Source organism: Pristiophorus japonicus, chromosome 3 (genome assembly GCF_044704955.1).
Source record: "Pristiophorus japonicus isolate sPriJap1 chromosome 3, sPriJap1.hap1, whole genome shotgun sequence".
Classification (NCBI taxonomy): Eukaryota; Metazoa; Chordata; class Chondrichthyes; family Pristiophoridae; genus Pristiophorus; species Pristiophorus japonicus.
Window position 1 is genome coordinate 166629302 of NC_091979.1, and position 24754 is coordinate 166654055.

The following is a 24754-nucleotide window of genomic DNA, read 5'->3' on the forward strand; positions in this document are numbered from 1 at the left end:
TGGACCCTGGAGGAACTTCATACCTTCTCAGCCTGGTTAGCTGGCAATAATTTCAGCTTTATGAAGGAATTCTTGGAAACATTTACTGCTAATTCTTTATCTGCCTTGGAGTCCACTTTGAGGTGACCCAACTCTAAATGTGAAAACCTTGTTTTTCTCACAGTATCCTCATTTTAGAAAATTGCAATAGAAAATTAAAACACAATTTTCCCTCAAACACATTAATATCCTTTTTTTGTACCTAAAGTCCTAATACACATACAGACTGTTATATTTCCTACATTACAACAGTGACTACATTTCAAAAGTACTTCATTTGCTCTAAAGCGATTTGGGATGTCCTGAGGATGTGAAAGGCACAATATAAATGCACGACTTTCTTTCATATGGTAGGAAAGAGTCTTAAGTAAGGAGCAAGGGTTTAACAGAAGAGAAACTAATCAGTCACATGGAGAGTAACAAATTGCTGCTAATGTACTTAATGATATATTCCAGCAAGCCAATCTTGGCCCATTTATCTTCTGTACATGCAAAATCCTTACCTGACAACTCCTCCTACATCAAATCCATTCTTCTTCAACATATTGAAGGCCTTTTCTTGCTCTTGTCGAATAACCTTCTTATCAATCTTAGGATCTGTGGGAACCCTGTATTCTGGAAATTTCCGCACTTTTTTAATGTAGATTCTGCAGCAGAATAAAAGTAAATAGCAGACAAATAGCAGAAACATTCTTAAATAGTAACAGTGTGTCAGAATAAAAAAGTTAGATTACCTACCTTCTTCAAATGAAAGCATTTTCCACTATTACAAAGGTATGCCCAAGTTAAGAACAAGAAATACATGGAGGACAAAGTCCTTTTGAAGTCATGAATTCCCTTATGTACCCTTCATAAGAACATAAGAAATAGGAGCAGGAGTAGGCCATTTGGCCTCTCGAGCCTGCTCCGCCATTTAATACGATCATGGCTGATCCGATCATGGACTCAGGTCCACTTCCCTGCCCACTCCCCATAACCCCTTATCGTTTAAGAAACTGTCTATCTCGGTCTTAAATTTCTTCAATGACCCAGCTTCCACAGCTCTCTGAGGCAGCGAATTCCACAGATTTACAACCCTGAGAGAAGAAATTCCTCCTCATCTCTGTTTTAAATGGTTCGCCCCTTATTCTATTATGCCTAGTTCTAGTCTCCCCTATCAGTGGAAACATCCTCTCTGCATCCACCCTGTCAAGCCCCCTCATAATCTTTCCTTTCGATAAAATCACATCTCATTCTTCTGAATTACAATGAGTAGAGGCCCAACCTACTCAACCTTTTCTCATAAGTCAACCCCCTCATCCCTGGAATCAACCCAGTGAACCTTCTCTGCACTGCCTCCAAAGCAAGTATATCCTTTCTTAAATATGGAAACCAGCAGCATAGAGTGGCATTCGTGAGTTTGGTAAGTGGGTGAATTTTAAGGGTTACTCTCTTTAAAGGAGGCTGGAGTAAATTGTTAGTGGCAATTGCCAGTAGCTTCTAAGTAAGTAGCAGTTTAATTTAGAGGGGAAAAGTTAAATAGTTGGGAATCTTTCAGGTTCAGGCAGAGAAAAACAAGGTAACTCTCCAGTAGGAGGCAATTAGCAGCTAGTTAAAACCAGTTCTGTAAACAACTGACCAGTAGTGAGTCATCTGACCTAGATACAATTTAAAAAGAGGCAGCTCATGCAGAGCACAGAATGCAGCAGCAAAGAGTGGCATTCGTGAGTTTGGTAAGTGGGTGAGTTCGGGCAAGTGGGGATGGCAGGTGCTGTTTTGTCTTGTTTTTCCTATCAGTGCTGACACTAGAGCAGCTGCTAAGGAGTGCGCGAGTAGGAGACGGAGGCTCGGAGACCAGCCCAACCAGCTGCAGACAAAGATAGGGGGGTGCAAAATCGAGAGGTGACATCACAGCCAAGCTGGTAAGTGGTTGGCTGTTCGACTGGTAAGTATAACTCTCTTTTAGACTGACTTTTAGATTGGTTTAATTGGCAGCGAACTACTAAGTAGCTGTTTGGTGTTTAAGTAAATTTTAGTAAGTAAATTAATTTAAGGGTTAAGTCATGGCAGGAGAGCTCAGACCCGTGTCATGCTCCTCCTGTGCTATGTGGGAACTACTGTGTGTGCGGGAAGTGTGTCCAGCTGCAGCTCCTGACAGACCGCATGACAGCACTGGAACAGCGGATGGACTCACTCTGGAGCATGCGCGATGCTGAGAATGTTGTGAATAGCACATTTAGTGAGTTGGTCACACCGCAGGTAAGGGTTAGGACAGATAGTGAATGGATGACCAAGAGACAAGGCAAGAGCAGGAAGGTGGTGCAGGAGTCCCCTGCGGTCATCTCCCTCCAGTTTTGGATACTGTTGGGGGAGATGACTTACCAGGGGAGGGCAGCAGCAGCCAAGTTCACGGCACCGTGGGTGGCTCTGCTGCACAGAAGGGCGGGAAAAAGAGTGCGAGAGCTATAGTGATAGGGGACTCTATTGTAAGGGGAATAGATAGGAGTTTCTGCGGCCGCAACCGAGACTCCAGGATGGTATGTTGCCCCCCTGGTGCAAGGGTCAAGGATGTCTCGGAGCGGCTGCAGAGCATTCTGGAGAGGGAGGGTGAACAGCCATTTGTCGTGGTACATGTAGGTACTAACGATATAGGTAAGAAGCGGGAAGAGGTCCTACAAGCTGAATTTAGGGAGCTTGGAGTTAAATTAAAAAGTAGGACCTCAAAAGGTAGTAATCTCTGGATTGCTACCAGTGCCACGTGCTAAGCAGAGTAGAGGGAGCAGGATAGTTAGAATAAATACGTGGCTTAAGCAGTAGTGCAAGAGGGAGGGATTCAAATTCCTGGGACATTGGAACCAGTTCTGGGGGAAGTGGGACCTGTACAAAAGGGACGGTTTGCACTTGGGCAGAACTGGAACTGATGTCCTGGGGGTAACATTTGCTAATGCCGTTCAGGAGTGTTTAAACTAATATGGCAGGTGGATGGGAACCTATGCAGCAAGACAGGGCGAAGTAATATGGAGTCAGAAACAGATGGTAGAAAGGTAAAAAGCAATAGTGGAAGGCCGAGTAAACAAAGGCAAGAAACAAAAAGGGCCACACTATATCATAATTCTAAAAGGACAAAGGGTGTTAAAAAAACAAGCCTGAAGGCTTTGTGTCTTAATGCAAGGCGTATCCGTAATAAGGTGGATGAATTAGATGTCAACAGATATGATGTGATTGGGATTAGAGACGTGGCTCCAGGATGATCAGGCTGGGAACTCAACATCCAAGGGTATTCAACATTCAGGAAGGATAGAATAAAAGGAAAAGGAGGTGGGGTAGCATTGCTGGTTAAAGAGGAGATTAATGCAATTGTTAGGAAGGACATTAGCTTGGATGATGTGGAATCTATATGAGTAGAGCTGCAGAACACCAAAGGGCAAAAAACGTTAGTGGGAGTTGTGTACAGACCTCCAAACAATAGTAGTGATGTTGGGGAGGGCATCAAACAGGAAATTAGGGGTGCATGCAATAAAGGTGCAGCAGTTATCATGGGTGACTTTAATATGCATTTAGATTGGGCTAACCAAACTGGAAGCAATACGGTGGAGGAGGATTTCCTCGAGTGCATAAGGGATGGTTTTCTATACCAATATGTCGAGGAACCAACTAGGGGGGAGGCCATCTTAGACTGGGTGTTGTGTAATGAGAGAGGATTAATTAGCAATCTCGTTGTGCAAGGCCCCTTGGGGAAGAGTGACCATAATATGGTGGAATTCTACATTAGGATGGAGAATGAAACAGTTCATTCATGGTCCAGAACTTAAAGAAGGGTAACTTTGAAGGTATGAGGCATGAATTGGCTAGGATAGATTGGCGAATGATACTTAAGGGGTTGACAGTGGATGGGCAATGGCAGACATTTAGAGACCGCATGGATGAACTACAACAATTTGCACATCCCTGTCTGGCGTAAAAATAAAAAAGGGAAGGTGGCTCAACCGTGGCTATCAAGGGAAATCAGGGATAGTAATAAAGCCAAGGAAATGGCATACAAATTGGCCAGATATAGCAGCGAATCCGGGGACTGGGAGAAATTTAGAACTCAGCAGAGGAGGACAAAGGATTTGATTACAGCAGGGAAAATAGAGTACGAGAGGAAGCTTGCAGGGAACATTAAGACGGACTGCAAAAGCTTCTATAGATATGTAAAGAGAAAAAGGTTAGTAAAGACAAACGTAGGTCCCCTGCAGTCAGAATCAGGGGAAGTCATAACAGGGAACAAAGAAATGGCAGACCAATTGAACAAGTACTTTGGTTCGGTATTCACTAAGGAGTACACAAACAACCTTCCAGATATAAAAGGGGTCAGAGGGTCTAGTAAGAAGAGGAACTGAGGGAAATCCTTATTAGTCGGGAAATTGTGTTGGGGAAATTGATGGGATTGAAGGCTGATAAATCCCCAGGGCCTGATGGACTGCATCCCAGAGTACTTAAGGTGGTGGCCTTGGAAATAGCGGATGCATTGACAGTCATTTTCCAACATTCCATAGACTCTGGATCAGTTCCTATGGAGTGGAGGGTAGCCAATGTAACCCCACTTTTTAAAAAAAGGAGGGAGAGAGAAAACAGCGAATTATAGACCGGTCAGCCAGACATCAGTAGTGGGTAAAATGATGGAATCAATTATTAAGGATGTCATAGCAGCGCATTTGGAAAGAGGTGACATGATAGGTACAAGTCAGCATGGATTTGTGAAAGGGAAATCATGCTTGACAAATCTTCTGGAATTTTTTGAGGATGTTTCCAGTAGAGTGGACAAGGGAAAACCAGTTGATGTGGTGTATTTGGACTTTCAGAAGGCTTTCGACAAGGTCCCACACAAGAGACTAATGTGCAAAGTTAAAGCACATGGGATTGGGGGTAGTGTGCTGATGTGGATTGAGAACTGGTTGGCAGACAGGAAGCAAAGAGTAGGAGTAAATGGGTATTTTTCAGAATGGCAGGCAGTGACTAGTGGGGTACCGCAAGGTTCTGTGCTCGGGCCCCAGCTGTTTACACTGTACATTAATGATTTAGACGAGGGAATTAAATGTAGTATCTCCAAATTTGCGATGACACTAAGTTGGGTGGCAGTGTGAGCTGCGAGGAGGATACTATGAGGCTGCAGAGCGACTTAGATAGGTTAGGTGAGTGGGCAAATGCATGGCAGATGAAGTATAATGTGGATAAATGTGAGGTTATCCACTTTGGTGGTTAAAACAGAGAGACAGACTATTATCTGAATGGTGACAGATTAGGAAAAGGGGAGGTGCAACGAGACCTGGGTATCATGGTACATCAGTCATTGAAGGTTGGCATGCAGGTACAGCAGGCGGTTAAGAAAGCAAATGGCATGTTGGCCTTCATAGCGAGGGGATTTGAGCACAGGGGTAGGGAGGTGTTACTACAGTTGTACAGGGCCTTGGAGTATTGTGTACAGTTTTGGTCTCCTAACTTGAGGAAGGACACTCTTGCTATTGAGGGAGTGCAGCGAAGGTTCACCAGATTGATTCCCGGGATGGTGGGACTGACATATCAAGAAAGACTGGATCAATTGGGCTTGTATTCATTGGAGTTCAGAAGAATGAGAGGGGATGTCAAAGAAATGTTTAAAATTCTGACGGATTTAGACAGGTTAGATTGAGGAAGAATGTTCCCAATGTTGGGGAAGTCCAGAACCAGGGGTCACAGTCTAAGGATAAGGGGTAAGCCATTTAGGACTGAGATGAGGAGAAACTTCTTCACCCAGAGAGTGGTGAACCTGTGGAATTCTCTACCACAAAGTTGTTGAGGGCAATTCACCAAATATATTCAAAAAGGAGTTAGATGTAGTCCTTACTACTAGGGGGATTAAGGGGTATGACAAGAAAGCAGGAATGGGGTACTGAAGTTGCATGTTCAGCCATGAACTCATTGAATGGCGGTGTTGGCTCGAAGGGCCGAGTGGCCTACTCCTGCACCTATTTTCTATGTTTCTAAAACTGTACGCAGTATTCCAGGTTTAGCCTCACCAATACCCTGCATAACTGTAGCAAGACTTCCCTGCTTTTATACTCCATCCCCTTTGCAATAAAGGCCAAGATTCCATTGGCCTTCCTGATCACTTGCTATACCTGCATACTAACCTTTTGTGTTTCATGCACCAGGACCTCCAGCTCCCGCTGTACTGCAGCACTTTGCAATTTTTCTTCATTTAAATAATAACTTGCTCTTCAATTTTTTTCTGCCAAAGTGCATAACCTCACACTTTCCAATATTTCACTCCATCTGCCTAATTTTTGCCCACTCACTTAGCCTGTCAATGTCCTTTTGCAGATTTTTTGTGTCCTCCGCACACAGTCCTCCCATCTTTGTATCATCAGAAAACTTGGCTACGTTACACTCGCTCCCTTCATCCAAGTCGTTAATATTGATTGCGTGTTATAGATTCCTGTGTTACATAAAGGCTCTTGAAGTGGCATGTCATTTCTCATAGAAACATAGAAACATAGAAAATAGGTGCAGGAGTAGGCCATTCGGCCCTTCTAGCCTGCACCGCCATTCAATGAGTTCATGGCTGAACATTCAACTTCAGTACCCCATTCCTGCTTTCTCGCCATACCCCTTGATCCCCCTAGTAGTAAGGACCTCATCTAACTCCTTTTTGAATATATTTAGTGAATTGGCCTCAACAACTTTCTGTGGTAGAGAATTCCACAGGTTCACCACTCTCTGGGTGAAGAAGTTCCTCCGCATCTCGGTCCTAAATGGCTTACCCCTTATCCTTAGACTGCGACCTTGTGTCTTAAACTGCATCTTCAGTGGAAGGATGCTGTTACAGCTGGGTTCGTATTGGACAACCAGGTTTGAGCTTACCACTTGGGGGCTGATGGTGATAGACATTTTTAAGGTAACTAGTAAGCCTCAAGGATTGTTCTGCCTCGGCCTGTAAATGGGGTGCTAACCCTAAGGTAGCCCTGAAATACTTTTGCAGCCTTCAAGCTGCATAACCTAAATCTGATAGTCGAAGAGAGGTTTGCTATCAAAATATTCAAGCTGTTAAATTTCAGCTCCTAAAACCCAGAAATCTGAAACCAGGTATAATGGGAAACCAAAATACTTGGGCAGTACTATAGAAACCTGAATCGGGTCATCCACCACTGCTCTAGTAAGTTTTGCTGTTGGATGTGCTCAACTAAAGGTAGAAAAAGTTCACTATGACCATAGATAGAATCTAAAAACTTATTAGGTGTGAGAATGCTATCGAGTAAATGGCAAAGTAAGCCATTCTCATTTCAAATGTGTCCTGCCAAATTCTGGGGTGAAGGCTGATTCATTTATGTACCAATGCTCAAAGATATAAATCTGGTTCATGTCCAAAACACGAGAGAGGCGCTGGCAACCTCTCAACGCCCCTCCCCTCCAACTTGGCTCTAATAAGATAAATGGATTGGTCCATTCAAGGCATGCTGAAAAATCTTTATTTGGCCCTCTTGTAAGCAACTATTTAACTTATTATTGAACTTTGTAGTGATTGCTAGGCCAATTTGAAGGGCATTAAGAGTCATTCATGTAATGTATGACTGGAATTGTAAGACAGGATAGCCATGGCAGGTTCTCTTCCCTAAATTCAAATTCACAATTTGCCATGGTGGGATCTGAACTTTTGACCTCAGGACTGCTGGTCCAATATTATAACCATTACATTTCTGTACCCATTAAATGTTGTGGAAATAACATCCCCCTCAGGTCCCCTCCAAGTCATACACTATCTTAACTTGAATGTATATCACTGTTTCTTCATTGTCACTGAATCAATATATCAGAATTGCTTGTCTAGCATCAACACCACAAGGGCCGCAGAGATTCAAAAAACTGTCCACTACCTTATTCTCAAAGCAACTAGGAACAGGTAGTAAATGCAGCCTTGCAAAGTTGTCTACATACCCAGAACCAAAAAAAAGCAAATAAAACTACTTGTAGTTGAAGCTGGGGTCTATGGAATCAATAGCGTATGAATTAGAGAAACAATTTTGGGGTTTGGGGAGGGGGGGGGGGGGCAGAGATTGAGGGAAAAAAAGGGAAAATTGTGTTTAGTTTTAGTTCCTGTGCCAGCAAAAGTTCTTCAAAGGATTCTAAACTCTGCCAATATTGCTAGGGTAAGATAATTATTTATACAAATAAATTATTTTTGTATCAAAGCATATTTTTCACACTACCCCTTATAAGTATACAACATTTTATTGAAAATTAATTACATGTTTAACAGGAGAGCAATATCACTAGTTAAAAAAATATTTTAACAGGACAGATTTAAAAACAAAACATCTAGAGACAAGAATATAATAAAAAAAAGTCAGCATGGATTTCTTAAAGTCATGTCTAACCACTCTAATTGAATTCTTTGAAGGAATAACAGGAAGAATAGACAAGAGCCCTTGATAAGGTGCCATATAAGGTTCAGAATAAAGGTCAGGGCATGTGGCATAAGAGGCCAGCTAGCATAATGAAGTCAAAGATGGGAACAAAACAAAAAACAGAAGTTAAGGAAAGTTTCTTGGACTGTCAGAAAATGGGAAATGGGTTTCCCGCAGGGTTTCGTGGTGGGACAACAGCTGTTCACTACATACATAAATGATTTGGACTCAGAAATTGGAGGTCTGGTGTTGAAATTTGCAGATGATACCACACTTGGAGGTGGGGATATAGCAAATAATGTGGAGAACTGCACCAAATAGGCAGATAAATGGCAAAGAAAATTTAAATAGATAGATAGATAGATAGATAGATAGATAGATAGATAGATAGATAGATAGATAGATAGATAGATAGATAGATAGATAGATAGATAGATAGATAGATAGATAGATAGATAGATAGATAGATAGATAGATAGATAGATAGATAGATAGATAGATAGATAGTGATGGTTGAGGTGGTTCGTTTTTGGTAGGAGGAATAAGGAGGTCACCTATTTCCCAAAGCAAATGGGTTGAGGAGCAGAAAGTTCTGGGAATACAGATACATCGTTAAAAGTAGCAAGTCAAGTTCATAAGATCAAAAAGACAAGCTGTTTTCTAGATGAATAGAATACAAAAGTAGGGCCAAACTTCCTCTAAGGAAGCCCCCTGACCTCACATCTTTCTCCAATCTCCCCTCATGACCTTTCCGAGCTCAACCTTTCCATGAGATCCACTTCCTGCTCCCTTGACCCTATTCCCACCAACTGCTGACCACCCAACTTCCTTTTCTAGCTCCCATGTTAGCTGACATTGTGAACAATTCACTCTCCTCAGGTACTGTCCCCTTCTCCCTCAAATCTGCAGTCATCACCCCTCTCCTCAAAAAACCCTTGATCCCTCCGTCCGAGCAAACTACCACCCCATCTCCAACCTCCATTTCCTCTCAAAGTCCTTGAACGTGTTGTCGCCTCCCAAATCCATGCCCATCTTTCCTACAATTCCATGTTTGAACCCCTCCAATCCAGTTTCCGTGCGTGCCAGTACCGAAACGGCTGCCATCAAAGTCACAAATGACATCCTTTGTGATTGTAACAAAGGAAAACTATCCTTCCTCGTCCTTCTTGACTTGTCTGCAGCCTATGACACAGTTGACCATTCTATCCTTCAACACCTCTCTCTCCACTGTCATCCAACTGGGTGGGAATGCCTGGTTCCATTCTTATCTATCTAATCGTAGCCAGAGAATCACCTGCAACGGCTTCTCTCCCCCCCACCCCCGCATCGTTACCTCTGGTGTCCCCCAAGGATCTATCCTTGGCCCCCTCCTATTTCTCATCTACATGCTGCCCCTTGGCGACATCATCCAGAAACACAGCATCAGTTTCCACATGTACACTGGTGACACGCAGCTCTACCTCACTACCACTTCTCTCGACCCCTCGCGGTCTCTAAATTGTCAAACTGCTTGTCCGACATCCAGTTCTGGATGAGCAGAAATTTTCTCCAATTGAATATTGGGAAGACCGAAGCCATTGTTTTCGGTCCCCCGCCACAAATATCGTTCCCGAGGCATTGACTCCATCCCTCTCCCAAACTCCTGTCTGAGGCTTAACCAGACTGTTCGCAACCTTGGTGTCATATTTGACCCTGAAGTGAGCTTTCGACCACATATCCATAGCATAACTAAGACCACCTATTTCCATCTCCGTAACATCGCCCGTCTCTGCCCTTTCCTCAGCTCATCCGCTGCTGAAGCCCTCATCCATGCCTTTGTTACCTCTAGACTTGACTATTCCACTCCTGGCTGGCCTTTCACATTCTACACTACGAAAACTAGAGGTGATCCAAAACTCGGCTTCCCGTGTCCGAACTCGCACCGAGTCCCACCCACCCATCACCCCTGTGCTCATTGACCTACATTGGCTTCCTGTTAAGCAATGCCTCGATTTCAAAATCCTCATCCTTATTTTCAAATCCCTCCATGACCTCGCCCCTCCCTATCTCTAATCTCCTCCAGCCCCCACAAAGCCCCCCACCCGAGATGTCTGCGCTCCTCTAATTCTGCCCTCCTGAGCATCCCTCGCTCAACCATTGGTGCCGTGCCTTCTGTTGCCTCGGCCCCAAGCTCGAACTCCCTGCCTAAACCTCTCCGCCTCTCTTTCCTCCTTCAAGACGCTCCTTAAAACATACCTTTGGTCACCTACACTAATTTCTACTTGTGTAGTTCGGTGTCAAATTTTTAATTGCATAATACTCCTGTGAAGCGTTTTGACCCATTTCACTACGTTAAATACAAATTGTTGATGTTGTTGTAATGTTAAATTGATATAGAATCTTGGTTAGACCACACTTGGGAGTATTGTGTGCAGTTCTGATGTCCATAGAAGAATACATCTATCAGAAAGATTCAGCAGTCTGGGGCTCTTTTCTCTGGAAACGAGAAGACAGAGAAGACCAGATAGAGGTCTTTAAAATATTGAAGGGATTTGGTAGAGTAAATGAAGAAACTGTTTCCACATTGAGACAATTACAGATTAAATAAAGAATTTACGAGGAATTTTTTTATCTAGAAAATGGTGAGAATGTGGAACTTGCTGCTACATCTCGTGGTGGAAGCGGATAGCGTTAAGGCATTAAAGGGGAGACTTGACGCGTGAAAGAAAGAGGGATACAAGGGTCGGGTGGGAAGAAACAATTGGAGTAGTAGGAAGCTTGGGCCCAAATTTGGCCAGTACAGATTTCTGGCGCACTCACCAGAGGTGCGCCGCTTTTCTGGAACAAAAAGGGCACCAAAAATCTTCAGGCTGAGTTTAGCCGCTCCCCAGCCTCTCCTCAATGATGGCGCATTGTGGCAACTGAATTTGGGGGCAGAGCCAGATCCTGGTGCTGAAAACAGTGCCGGGACCTCTGCACATGCGCGCTAGTAGCTCCTCGCAGCCCAAATCTCTGCGATACTCTGCAGGCTGTGTGGGAGGGGCCCGAAGCACGCCGCCCCTAGCCCTGGCCGAATGGGCTCCCTGTCGCGACCCATCAGGAAATAGGGCTGAAATGCAGCGAGGAGAATGGGGCTGCAGATTGTGCTGTGCTCCGTTCAGAAGATGGCCAGGACCAAGCAGACAGCACGCAAATCGACCGGAGGGAAAGCTCCTCGCAAAAAGCTGGCGACCAAAGTGGCCCAGAAGAGCGCTCTGGCCACGGGCGGAGTGAAGAAGCCTCATTGCTACAGACCCGCCCACCGTGGCTCTGAGAGAGATCCGCCGCTACCAGAAATCCACCGAGCTGATCCGCAAGCTGCCCTTCCAGCGCCTGGTGCGGGAGATCGCTCAGGACTTCAAGAGCGACCTGCGCATCCACGGGGAGCACGCCTAGACTCCCCCTGCCCGGGCTCGAAGCTTTAACACCAAGTGTAACAACGTGCAATGGTGAGGCAGAAATTAATGTGATGCGGCAATGTGATGGGTGTCCGTGGGCCGAGGAAGCCAGCGACCGATTGCCTTACACGCACAGGTCTCTCCCAGCCTCTCGCCCCTAGCCCTGGCTGAAGGGCTTTGCTGGTGCGTGCTCCAATCGGGAAGTAGGAATTCTAACTTATTACTTGATTTAATATTAATTTATTGTTATTTAAAAATAATTATGGTTTCTAAGCATTTATGGTTAAAAGTGAACTGTTTAATGCTTTGGAAAACCCTCAAACTTCTCTTCCCCCATCCCGCCCCCACCCCCGCCATCTCTGGCTGCCTGTGCTGATTTCTTAATTCACCGCAGGGTTTTTCTGAACATACAGAAGTGCCCACATACGCTGGCCTAAGTTAGTTTGGAGTAAGTTTTACCTGGCTACCCTTGCTTAAATGGACAAAACAGGCGTAAGGGCTGGTAACGGCCCCTTTTGAAAAAAAAAACTGAACTAAAGAAAAACCTAACTAACTCACTTACACTGGAGCAACTTAAATGGGGAGAATTGTGATTTTTAAGTTGCTCCAAAAAAAACAAAGCAACTCCTGGGGAAACTTGGGCCCCTTGTGTGGAGCATGGACCAGTTGGGCTGAATGGCGTGTTTTTGCGCTGTAAATTCTAGGTGAAAGGACAGAGTTCCACAGAACCATAGTAATGGGAAGCAAGTTCAAGCCCCCATATCACAAAGTTTCCCACCTTAACTAGCACAGCAGTAAGAAATGGAAAAATTGCTCAATTTATTCTCTCCCTCACTTAAAGATGTTGAGACCAATTGTAGCCATCACCCAATCAACATTGCTCAAGAGACATGAATGCAAACTTCTAACCAATTAGGATGGCATTGTTGCTTGCAGTTTTAGTGCTGCATTGCACTGAAGTGAATACCAGAAGCCCACAAAAGTCACAATATTATCCTGAATGGATCAGTTTCAGACGATTTTAAAAATGATTGCACATTTGTTCGAATTATTCAAGTGGGATTCTCACCGTGCAGCACAAGTTGCCTTATAATTCTGATTTGACATGCTCTCTTGTTCTGTTTTCTTAGGTTGAACTCCTTTTCGCCTTGGCCCAAATTGGCATTCCATGACTATGGCCCTGCTTCCTGAAAGGAACACATGTGTATGGTGATCAGGTTATAAATCAATCAAATTACACTCTCATGAAACCTGTATAACTCTTGAATGCTTACAAAGGCTATTTTAAAATTCGTATTGCCAGAAAGGGTAAACATGGAGTTGCAACATCCTGTCAGGCTTCAATCTAGAAATACCCAAGGGTTATAGAAATGACTGATAGCTTGTTATAAGACTGAGGGAATCATAGATTACATAGAAATTACAGCAAAGAAACAGGCCAGTCGGCCCAACTGGCCTTTGCCGGTGTTTATGCCCCACATGAGCCTCCTCCCACCTTACAACTCACCCTATCAGCATATCTTTCTATTCCTTTCCCATTCAGGTACTTATCTCGGTTCCCCTTAAAGTTGAATTGCCTAGTGAGCTATTTAGGTTTTTAACCACAACCGAGCAGAACTCATGATCATTTTTTCTACTCTAGCAAATTTAATTTCACAACTTGTCTCAATGGGATTTGAACCTTTGGGTTGCTAGTCCAGTATCGTAACCATTATACTATTGCACTCTAATTCTAATAATCATTTGTGTTATCTTCATTGGTAACTTGGATCATTTGCCAAATTGCAAAATACAGTCTCAGCGAAAGAACACTAATATAGTCCGGGGATCGGCGGCAGTCGGAGGAGCAGCGGCCGGAGGAGGAGCGAACAGCAGCCTATAAAGGCCCAACGGGAGTCTGGGGATCAGCGGCAGTTTGAGGAGCAGCGGCCGGAGGAGCAGCTGCAGCAGGTGCAGGGTCAAAAGTAAGAAAGAAGTAAAAAGTAAGCGAAGGGTGACGTCACAGCCAAGAGGGTAAGTGATTGGCTGGTTGAGTGGTGAATAGTTTTCTTTTTCTTTATTTTTCTTCTTGTTCTTAGCAGTAAGAAACCTTTGGCATTGTTGCCAAATTAAGTAAATTTAAGGGTTAAGTCATGCCAGGAGAGCCCAGACCCATGCCATGCTCCTCCTGTGCCATGTGGGAAGTCAGGGACGCTTCGTGTCCTTCACGACTACATGTGCGGGAAATGTATCCAGCTGCAGCTCCTGACAGACTGCATTGCGGCACTGGAGCTGCGCATGGAATCACTCTGGAGCATCCGCGATGCTGAGGATGTCGTGAATAACACTCCGCAGGTAAAGGTTACACAGGCACATGGGGAATGAGTGACCATCAGGAAGAGCAGTGGAAGGAAGGTAGTGCAGGGGTCCCCTGCAGGCATCTCCCTCCAAAACAGATACACCACCTTGGGTACTGTTGGGGGAGATGACTCAACAGGGGAAGGCAGCAGCAGCCAAGTCCATGGCACCAGGGGTGGCTCTGCTGCGCAGGAGGGCAGGAAAAAGAGTGGGAGAGCTATAGTGATAGGTGATTCTATTGTAAAGGGAATAGATAGGCATTTCTGCAGCCGCAAACGAGACTCCAGGATGGTATGTTGCCTCCCTGGTGTAAGGGTCAAGGATGTCTTAGAACGCTGCAGCACATTCTGGAGGGGAGGATGAACAGCCAGCTGTCGTGGTACATACAGGTACCAAAGATATCAGGTAAAAAACAGGATGCGGTCCTACAAGCTGAGTTTAGGGAGCTAGGAGTTAAATTAAAAAGTAGGACCTCAAAGGTAGTAATCTCAGGATTGTTACCAGTGCCACGTGCTAGTCAGAGTAAGAATGACAGGATAGCTAAGATGAATACATAGCTTGAGGAGTGGTGCAGGAGGGAGGGATTCAAATTCCTGGGACAATGGAACTGGTTCTGGGGGAGTTGGGACCAGAACAAACCGGACAGTCTGTACCTGGGCAGGACCGGAACCAATGTCCTCGGGGGAGTGTTTGCGAGTGCTGTTGGGGAGGGGTTAAACTAATATGGCAGGGAGATGGGAACCTATGCAGGGAGACAGAGAAGTAAAATGGGGGCAGAAGCAAAAGATAGAAAGAAGAAAAGTAAAAGTGGAGGGCAGAGAAACCTAAGGCAAAAAACAAAAAGGGCCACATTACAGCAAAATTCTAAAAGGGACAAAGTGTATTAAAAAGACAAGCCTGAAGGCTCTGTGCCTGAATGTGAGGAGTATTCGTAATAAGGTGGATGAATTAACTGCGCAGGCAGCTATTAATGAATATGATATAATTGGGATTACGGAGACATGTCCCCAGGGTGACCAAGGCTGGGAACTCAACATCCAGGGGTATTCAACATTCAGGAAGGATAGACAGAAAGAAAAAGGAGGTGGGGTAGCGTTGCTGGTTAAAGAGGAAATTAACGCAATAGTAAGGAAGGACATTAGCTTGGATGAGGTGGAATCTGTATGGATAGAGCTGCGGAATACCAAAACGCTAGTGGGAGTTGTGTACAGACCACCAAACAGTAGTCGTGAGGTTGGGGACAGCATCAAACAAGAAATTAGGGATGCGTGCAATAAAGGTACAACAGTTATCATGGGTGCCATTAATCTAAATATAGATTGGGCTAACCAAACTGGTAGCAATACGGTGGAGAAGGGATGGTTTTCTTGACCAATATGTCAAGGAACCAACTGGAGGGCTGGCCATCCTAGACTGGGTGATGTGTAATGAGAAAGGACTAATTAGCAATCTTGTTGTGCGAGGCCTCTTGGGGAAGAGTGACCATAATATGATAGAATTCTTTATTAGGATGGAGAATGACACAGTTAATTCAGAGACGAGGGTCCTGAACTTAAGGAAAGGTAACTTCGATGGTATGAGACGTGAATTGGCTAGAATAGACTGGCAAATTATACTTAAAGGGTTGACGGTGGATAGGCAATGGCACACATTTAAAGATCACATGGAATAACTTCAACAATTGTACATCCCTGTCTGGAGTAAAAATAAAACAGGGAAGGTGGCTCAACCGTGGCAAACAAGGGAAATTAGGGATAGTGTTAAATCTAAGAAAAAGGCATATAAATTGGCCAGAAAAAGCAGCAAACCTGAAGAGTGAGAGAAATTTAGAATTCAGCAGAGGAGGACAAAGGGTTTAATTAGGAGGGGGAAAATAGAGTATGAGAGGAAGCTTGCAGGAAACATAAAAACTGACTGCAAAAGCTTCGACAGATATGTGAAGAGAAAAAGATTAGTGAAGACAAACGCAGTCAGAATCAGGTGAATTTATAATGGGGAACAAAGAAATGGCAGACCAATTGAACAAATACTTTGGTTCTGTCTTCACTAAGCAAGACACAAATAACCTTCCGGAAATACTAGGGGACAGAGAGTCTAGCGGGAAGGAGGAACTGAAGAAAATCCTTATTAATCAGGAAATTATATTACAGAAATTGATGGGATTGAAAACTGATAAATCCCCAGGGCCTGATAGTCTGCATCCCAGAGTACTGAAGGAAGTGGCCCCAGAAATAGTGGATGCATTGGTGATCATTTTCCAACAGTCTATTGACTCTGGGTCAGTTCCTATGGACTGGAGGGTAACTAATGTAACACCACATTTTAAAAAAGGAGGGAGAGAAAGCAGGTAATTATACACCGGTTAGCCTGACATCGGTAGTGGGGAAAATGTTGGAATCAATTATTAAAGATGAAATAGCAGCGCATTTGGAAAGCAGTGACAGGATCGGCATGGATTTATGAAAGGGAAATCATGCTTGACAAATCTTCTAGAATTTTTTTGAGGATGTAACTAGTAGAGTGAACAAGGGAGAACCAGTGGATGTGGTGTATTTGGACTTTTGACAAGGTCCCACACAAGAGATTGGTGTGCAAAATTAAAGCACATGGTATTGGGGGTAATGTATTGACGTGGATAGAGAACTGGTTGGCAGACAGGAAGCAGAGAGTCGGGTTGAACAGGTCCTTTTCAGAATGGCAGGCAGTGACTAGTGGGGTGCCGCAGGGCTCAGTGCTGGGACACCAGCTATTTACAATATACATCAATGATTTAGATAAAGGAATTGAGTGTAATATCTCCAAGTTTGCAGATGACACTAAGCTGGGTGGCGGTGTGAGCTGTGAGGAGGATGCTAAGAGGCTGCAGGGTGACTTGGACAGATTAGGTGAGTGGGCAAATGCATGGCAGATGCAGTATAATGTGGATATATGTGAGGTGATCCACTTTGGTGGCAAAAACACAGGCAGGGTATTTGAATGACGACAGATTAGGAAAAGGGGAGGTGCAACGAGACCTGGGTGTCATGGTACATCAGTCATTGAAAGTTGGCATGCAGGTACAGCAGGCGGTGATGAAGGTAAATGGCATGTTGGCCTTCATAGCTATGGGATTTGAGTATAGGAGCAGGGAGGTCTTAATAGAAACATAGAAAATAGACGCAGGAGTAGGCCATTCGGCCCTTCGGGCCTGCACCATCATTCAATAAGATCATGGCTGATCATCACCTCAGTACCCCTTTCCTGCTTTCTCTCCATGCCCCTTGATCCCTTTAGCCATAAGGGCCATTTCTAACTCCCTCTTAAATATATCCATCAAACTGGCATCAACAACTGTCTGCGGTAGAGAATTCCACAGGTTAACAACTCTGAGTGAAGAAGTTTCTCCTCATCTCGGTCCTAAATGGCTTACCCATTATCCTTAGACTGTGTTCCCCGGTTCTGGACTTCCCCAACATCGGGAACATTCTTCCTGCATCTAACCTGTCCAGTCCAGTCAGAATTTTGTGTGTTTCTATGAGATCCCCTCTCATCCTTCTAAACTCCAGTGAATATAGGCCCAGTCGATCCAGTCTCTCCTCATATGTCAAGACCCGCCATCCCAGGAATCAGTCTGGTGAACCTTCGCTGCACTCCCTCAACAGCAAGAATGTCCTTCCTCATATTCGGAGACCAAAACTGAACACAACACACCAGGTGAGGCCTCACCAAGGCCCTGTACAAGTGCAGTAAGACCTCCCTGCTCCTATACTCAAATCCCCAAGCTATGAAGGCCAATATGCTATTTGCCTTCTTCACCGTCTGCTGTTCCTGCATGCCAATTTTCAATGACTGATATACCATGACACCCAGGTCTCGTTGCATACTCCCCTTTTCCTAATCTGCCGCCATTCAGATAATATTCTGCCTTTGTGTTTTTGCCACCAAAGTGGATAACCTCACATTTATCCACATTATACTGCATCTGCCATGCTTTTGCCCACTCACCAAACCTGTCCAAGTCACCCTGCAGCCTCTCAGCATCCTCATCACAGCTCACACCGCCACCCAACTTAGTGTCATCTGCAAACTTGGAGATATTACACTCACAATTCCTTCATCTAAATCATTGATATGTATTGTAAATAGCTGGGGTAAGCCATTTAGGACCGAGATGAAGAGAAACTTCTTTACTCAGAGTTGTTATCCTGTGGCATTCTCTACCGCAGAGTGTTGTTGATGCCAGTTCATTAGATATATTCAAGAGGGAGTTAGATATGGCCCTGATGGCTAAAGGGATCAAGGAGTATGGAGAGAAAGCAGGAAAGTGGTACTGAGGTGAATGATCAGCCATGATCTTATTGAATGGTGATGCAGGCTCGAAGGGCCGAATGGCCTACTCCGGCACCTATTTTCTATGTTTACATATTCAGATTTATTTAAGTCACCATTGGATTTTTTGAAGATATTTTTTAATGCGCTGTGTGGGGAACACGCTTGAAAATTTAAAAGTCATTGCAACATTAGTCACATCTGTAACCCAATGAACAATCATGTACGTGAACAGTGTTCAAATTAGAACTCAAGCTGGGAATATCAGGGGGAGGAGAAGGACTTTCAAAGGAGGCCCTAATGGCAGCATCCTAGAATGTCGAACGGCATCAGAAAGGAAATAGCAGTGGATCTCACCACTATCTTTCAAACATTCGTGGATATGGAAGTTGTACCAGAGGACTAGAGGTCAACACCTCTGTTCAAGAAGCGATAAAGGGTAACTATAGACTGGTCAGCCTAATATCACCAGTGGTATAAAATGAATACTCACTTAGAAATACATCAGGTTAATTAAGGACAGCTAGCATGGATTTGTAAAAGACAAGTTGTGTCTGCCACATTTAGTCAAATTATTTGACGAAATAATAGAGTGTATTCATAAAGGAACTGCAGTGGATGTTGCATTTATGATTTTCAAAAGGTGTTTCACAAGCTCCCATATAAGGGGCTTGATTAAGGAGTATGGTTAACTGTAAGCAACTCGAGGAGCACAGACAAGTTAGTGGATTGCACAGCCAGATGACAGATAAAATTTAATTTCAAGAAACGTGAGCGGATACATTTTGGAATTTAGAACAAGATTACAAAATATACACTGTATGGTAAAAGTTTAAGGGGTAAAAGAGCAAAGACAATTAGGGATTCAGATAGACATTTTTTTTTTTAAATGGAGAACACAAGTTAGTAAAGCTGTAAAAAAATACAGATTTAATAAATAGGGGATAGCATGCAAATGCAAAGAGTATTGCTAAATCTACAAAAATCAATTGCTAGGCTGCAGTTAAAAAACTGAATCCAATTCTGTGCACCCCATTTCAGGAAGGATGTCAAGGACACGGAGAGGGTTTTTACTGATTGGTGAGTTGGTAATTAGAAAGCATAAATTTAAAATAAGCACAAAAAGAACGAAGGGAGAGGCTAGGAGTTTTTATGTAGAGGGTTATTATGACCATACCAAAAATAGTTGTGGAAGGAAAATATACAATAGCTTTTAACGGGGAAGTCGATAAATATTTGAAAAATACACATTTTAAAGGATATGGAATGGCTGGCTCTTTCAGAGAACTGGCACAAGCACAATGAGCTGCCTTTTATGTTATAGAATTCTAAGATTATATAAGATAGAGAAAAATCAACCTGTCACACCCTAATTCAACTCATCTAGGACAAAAGTGACATTGGCAAAGGCCCAGGACTTTCAGGGAATGGTGTGTGAAGCGAGTTGGAACAACTCTAACAATAGGAGTAAAGTTATATGAAATGGGGCAAGCAAACTAAAAAAGTTATAAAAACAATAATTTAGTTATCTAATAATCAACAACAAAATCTCTCTCTCATGGAAGATAATCATTTCTGATTAGCACTCTGTTCTGACCTGCATTGACGAATGGAATTCCATCATATGGTACATATTGAGACTTCCACATAAGCCGGGTGGCAGGTTTGGCGGGGCTCGGAGACTGTCGGGTCCCCCAGACACTTTGCGTTTGCTGTTTGTGCACCGTTAATACATTTTCCAATTCGGTTTCACTCTCACAGTACCCACGGTAGGAGTCTCCAATTTTCTGGAATAATGAATGTTGAACACAATGATGAACAAGTAAGGCAATTACATGTTTGGACAATTTTTATGGCCATGCTTTCTTCTTGCTGCCCTCTGCTCCTTTCATCACACTAACTCTTATATCTGATGCCATCAGGCGGAAACTGTGAGATGTTCTAGTCAGTCCGCACCATGAATACTGCATTCAGTTATAAGAGAAACATCTAAACCCTGATCCACAGTTAAACAATGAATAATGAGAGGGGTCCTTATAGTGGTGTATAATACTAAATGGAATGGACAAGATTCATTGTAAGCACTATTTTAAATTAAGCCCCGACTGCAGAACAGAAGACATGGGTACCAGACTGGTAACGGGCAAGTTAACGACGGTTAGCAGAAGACACTTCTTCAAGCAAAGAGTAATCAATAATTGGATGCTCTCATGCTCAATATTTGAGTGCAATCATGGAGGCAATAACTCTCGAGTCTTTCATGAAGAGGTTAGATGCCGTCATGTGGGAGGTCACAGATTTCCAGGAATAAATAAAATAAATGGACAAAATGTCCACCCTCAACTGTATCTTTGTGATCATCAGCGAATACTCTAAAGGATGGGGCCATAAGAAATAGGAGCACGAGTAGGCAAATATGGCCCTTCGAGCCTGTTCCGCCATTCAATAAGATTATGGCTGATCTGATCTTGGGCTCAGCTCCATTTTCCTGCCAGCTCCCCATAACCTTTCACTCCCTTATCGCTCAAAAATCTGTCTATCTCCACCTTAAATATATTAAATGACCCAGCCTCCACAGGTTTCTGGGCTAGAGCATTCCACAGATTTACAACACTCAGAAGAAATTCCTCCTCGTTTTAAATGGGTGACCTCTATTCAAAAACTATGCCCCCTAGTTCTAGATTCCCCCATGAGTGAAACCATCCTCTGCATCAACCTTGTCGAGCCCCCTCATTATTTTATGTTTCAATAAAATTACCTCTCATTCTTCTAAACTCCAATGAGTACAGGCCCAACCTGCTCAACCTTTCTTTATAAGACAACTCCTTCATCTCAAGAATCAACTGAGTGAACCTTCTCTGAACTGCCTCCAATACAAGTATATCCCTCCTTAAATAAAGAGACCAAAACTGTATGCAGTACTCTAGGTGTGGCCTCACCAAAACCCCGTACAGTTGTAGCAAGACTTCTGTTTTTATACTCCAACCACCTTGCAATAAAGGCCAACATTCCATTTGCCTTCCTGATCACTTGCTATACCTGCATACTAACTTTTTGTGTTTCATGCATAAGGGCTCCCAGGTCCCTCTGTACTGCAGCATTTTGTAATTTTTCTCTATTTAAATAATATGTTTTTTATTTTTTCTGCCAAAGTGGATAACCTCACACTTTTCCACATTATATTCCATCTGCCAAATTTTTGCCCCCTCATTTAACCTGTCTATATCCCTTTGCAGATTTTTTGTGTCCTCCTCACCACTTACTTTCCCATCCATCTTGGTACCATCTTTGTATAATCAACAATGCTCTCGGTCCTTTCATCCAAATCATCAACATAGATTGTAAATAGTTGAGGCCCCAGCACTGATTCATGTGGCCCCCCACTGTTACTGTTTGCCAACTGGAAAATGACCATTTATCCCAACACTCTGTTCTCTGTTAGTTAGCCAATCCTCTATTCATGCTAATATATTACCCCAACCCCGTGAAATTTCATCTTGTGCGGTAACCTTTTATGTGGCACCTTATCGAATGCCTTCTGGAAATCCAAATACACCACATCCACTGGTTCCCCCCTTTCCCACCCTGCTCGTTACATCCTCAAAGAATTTCAACACATTTCTCAAACATGATTTCCCTTTCATAAAACCATGCTGACTCTGCTTGACTAAATTATGTTTTTCCAAATGTTTTCCTACTGCTTCCTTAATAATGGACAATAAGAATCTTAGCCTGCCTCACTTGAGTGAAAGTAGTTTAACCCCTGCGTTCATGCAGGGAAGGTTGGGAAAGGTAATATGTCAAGACAAAAATTACAGAATATTGTAATCGTGTCAAGACTCAGCTAACACTGACTATACAATGCTATATATTTTCTGGTTTGTGTAGAAGTTTCTAATTACAATGAAGCCAGTGCAGAGCTCATATTTAACTATCCACTCCTGGTAGAGGTTGTGAAGCACTAAAACATAATAGCACAAAATCTTAGGCTGCTTTCCATTGAAAGCAGGTGGTTCAGAGCAGCCCCACAGACCAGTTACAGGTAGTGTATGGCCCAGGATGGCCAGAGGGTACCACAGTCCCTTGTCCCATCAGCACAGGCCCAATACCTATCTCAATTTAAGAGAGCAGGAGCAGCGAGTCCTCCTCCCATTCAGTTTATAAATTAGTAGAAATTTTAAAAAGATGAATGCTGGAAATCTGAAATAAAAACAGAAACTGCTGGAAATGCACACAGGTTGGTTAGCATCTGAAAGAGAGAACGATGGTCTCTCCTGAAATATTAACTTCCCTCAGAATTCTTGCATGCTGTTCATTTCTAGCACTTTCCCTTTTAATTTCTTGATGCATAAATTTCTACGCTATATACATCACAGATGCATGTCTTAATTGTGTATGTACTGTAGTTTGCTTTACTTTCTGTTCAGAACTTTTGATTCAAAAAACAATGCACTCGCGAAAAGTGTTGAGATATAAAGAATGCAACTTTAGAAAGATTTGATCTCATACTGAAGCATAGCTTATTTGACTCCCCAAGAGTGTATATTGCACCCAACAGAAAAAAATCATTTAAAAGTTAATGTTACTGAAATAGAAATCAACAAAGGGCAATATCCAGAAATAAAGCAGATGTACAAGTAGCTAATCAACCTCACAGCTCCGAAGTCGTCGAGCCCAAGCAGGGGTGTTGTGTGGCAGTGGCTGCAATGGGACAGGAAAATTGTCTTCAACCATTCTGAAACACAAAAAAAGTATGAAAATATTGAAAACACTTTTCTATATAATTGCTGTGAATTGTGTAAGGGGATAGAGTATTGTAAGGGGATAAGACGTCACCAATTGGAAGTAGACAGACTAAAGTGGATACTGAAGGTAGTGAATTGATCTGAAACATAAAATGGTCCAGATTTATAGGGGTTATCAGTATTAGGAGGTTGTAAGGAGTAGGGAGTTCCTCCACTGCACGGTAGGGATATATCGCCTATTGACAGATTGTATGTAAACTGGCTTATGTATGTAAACTGGCTTATGTATGTAAAGCACGCTTATAACACTCGCTTACAAATGGGTTTTTGGAGAAAGGCTAAGCAGCAAAGCTTGGTAAGCAACAAAGCTTGATGGTAAATGAACCATCAATTGTGTTAACCTTTAGTACAGACTGATAGAAAAGGGAAACTTACATATTCAGTACAGAACAACATCTACCAAGGACAGTAGGGAGTCAACAGTCTGGAAACAGATTGTAGCAGCAGCTGCATCCATGAGAACGAGAAAGTTTTGACTGGAGTTCTCTTAGGAAAGCGATAAGAAATCAGGTGCTTGGGAATGAGATAGAAAACCCTGGGAAACAAGGTTAATCAACATGACATGAGGAACTGAGGCAAAGTTGACACTGTTGAACAACACATTCCAGAAGGGTGACATGTGATAGGAAATGGACAGATTGGGAAGCCATTCAGCAGCCAGTCTAATAAGGGTCTACGAATCAATGAAGCTCCACTGATATGCTGTAGGCCAATAGAAGTTTTGTAGGAGGGTCGCACACCTCGAAAAACTGTAAAAATGTGCATGTAGAAACCCTTGTATTTCGAAGGTTAATTCCTGAACTCTTCCCTTGTGTATGCTTGAATAAAGACCGGTTGAACCGAGGTTTCGTCTGAGTGATTCCATGGTCGCTATACAGGCGGGTGTCGATTCCTTATATCAGGAGTTCACCTTGAAGAGAAGTCTTCTTTTTACCCCAACAATTTCATTGTAACTGCAGCGATACTGTTAAACATAGGCAAGAAAGACACAGGAGTACCTTTCCTGTGCCTTCATCTAACCTTTGCTTTACCATAGTTAAAGCTGTTTTAACCTGGTGCTGGCTGTAAAAGGTAAAGATGTTCCATTCTCCATTGCTAATATTCCCCAATCTTGAGAAGCATAAATTTCACCATAGTTTAACTGTACCTGCTCTAAATGGAATCTTGGGTCAACTATCAATTTGTTTCCTACAGGGTAAACAGCTCAAGATCTTAGGGCTGAAAATCCACAGGCCTTCTGACGGACTGTTACTTTAACTCTGGCAGAAATGCGGTGGAAGGTTCGCAAATTAAGCTGGGGTGTGGTTATGCCAGGTCTCAACCTTCCTTGGGTATTTCGTGTATGACCTGTTGGGGACAGAGCCTCTACTCACTCCAAACAAAGCCATAGACGCAGCAGAGGAGGGATCGGGACTCCCCTACATTGGGAGCTCCTGCTTTCCTCAGA

At 43.3% G+C, this 24754-nt stretch overlaps 1 protein-coding gene across 1 annotated transcript in view; it reads right to left on the reverse strand.

Moving 5' to 3' along the window:
• Nucleotides 1-24754, reverse strand: part of LOC139254652 (calcium-responsive transcription factor-like) — a 118921-nt gene that overhangs the window by 54950 nt on the left and 39217 nt on the right. Inside the window, exons 7-10 of the mRNA XM_070873783.1 lie at nucleotides 23153-23237; nucleotides 20100-20289; nucleotides 12927-13044; nucleotides 543-686 (exon numbers count right to left, since the gene is read on the reverse strand). Coding sequence (XP_070729884.1) covers nucleotides 543-686; nucleotides 12927-13044; nucleotides 20100-20289; nucleotides 23153-23237 — 537 coding nt within the window. The remainder of the gene's footprint in view (nucleotides 1-542; nucleotides 687-12926; nucleotides 13045-20099; nucleotides 20290-23152; nucleotides 23238-24754) is intronic.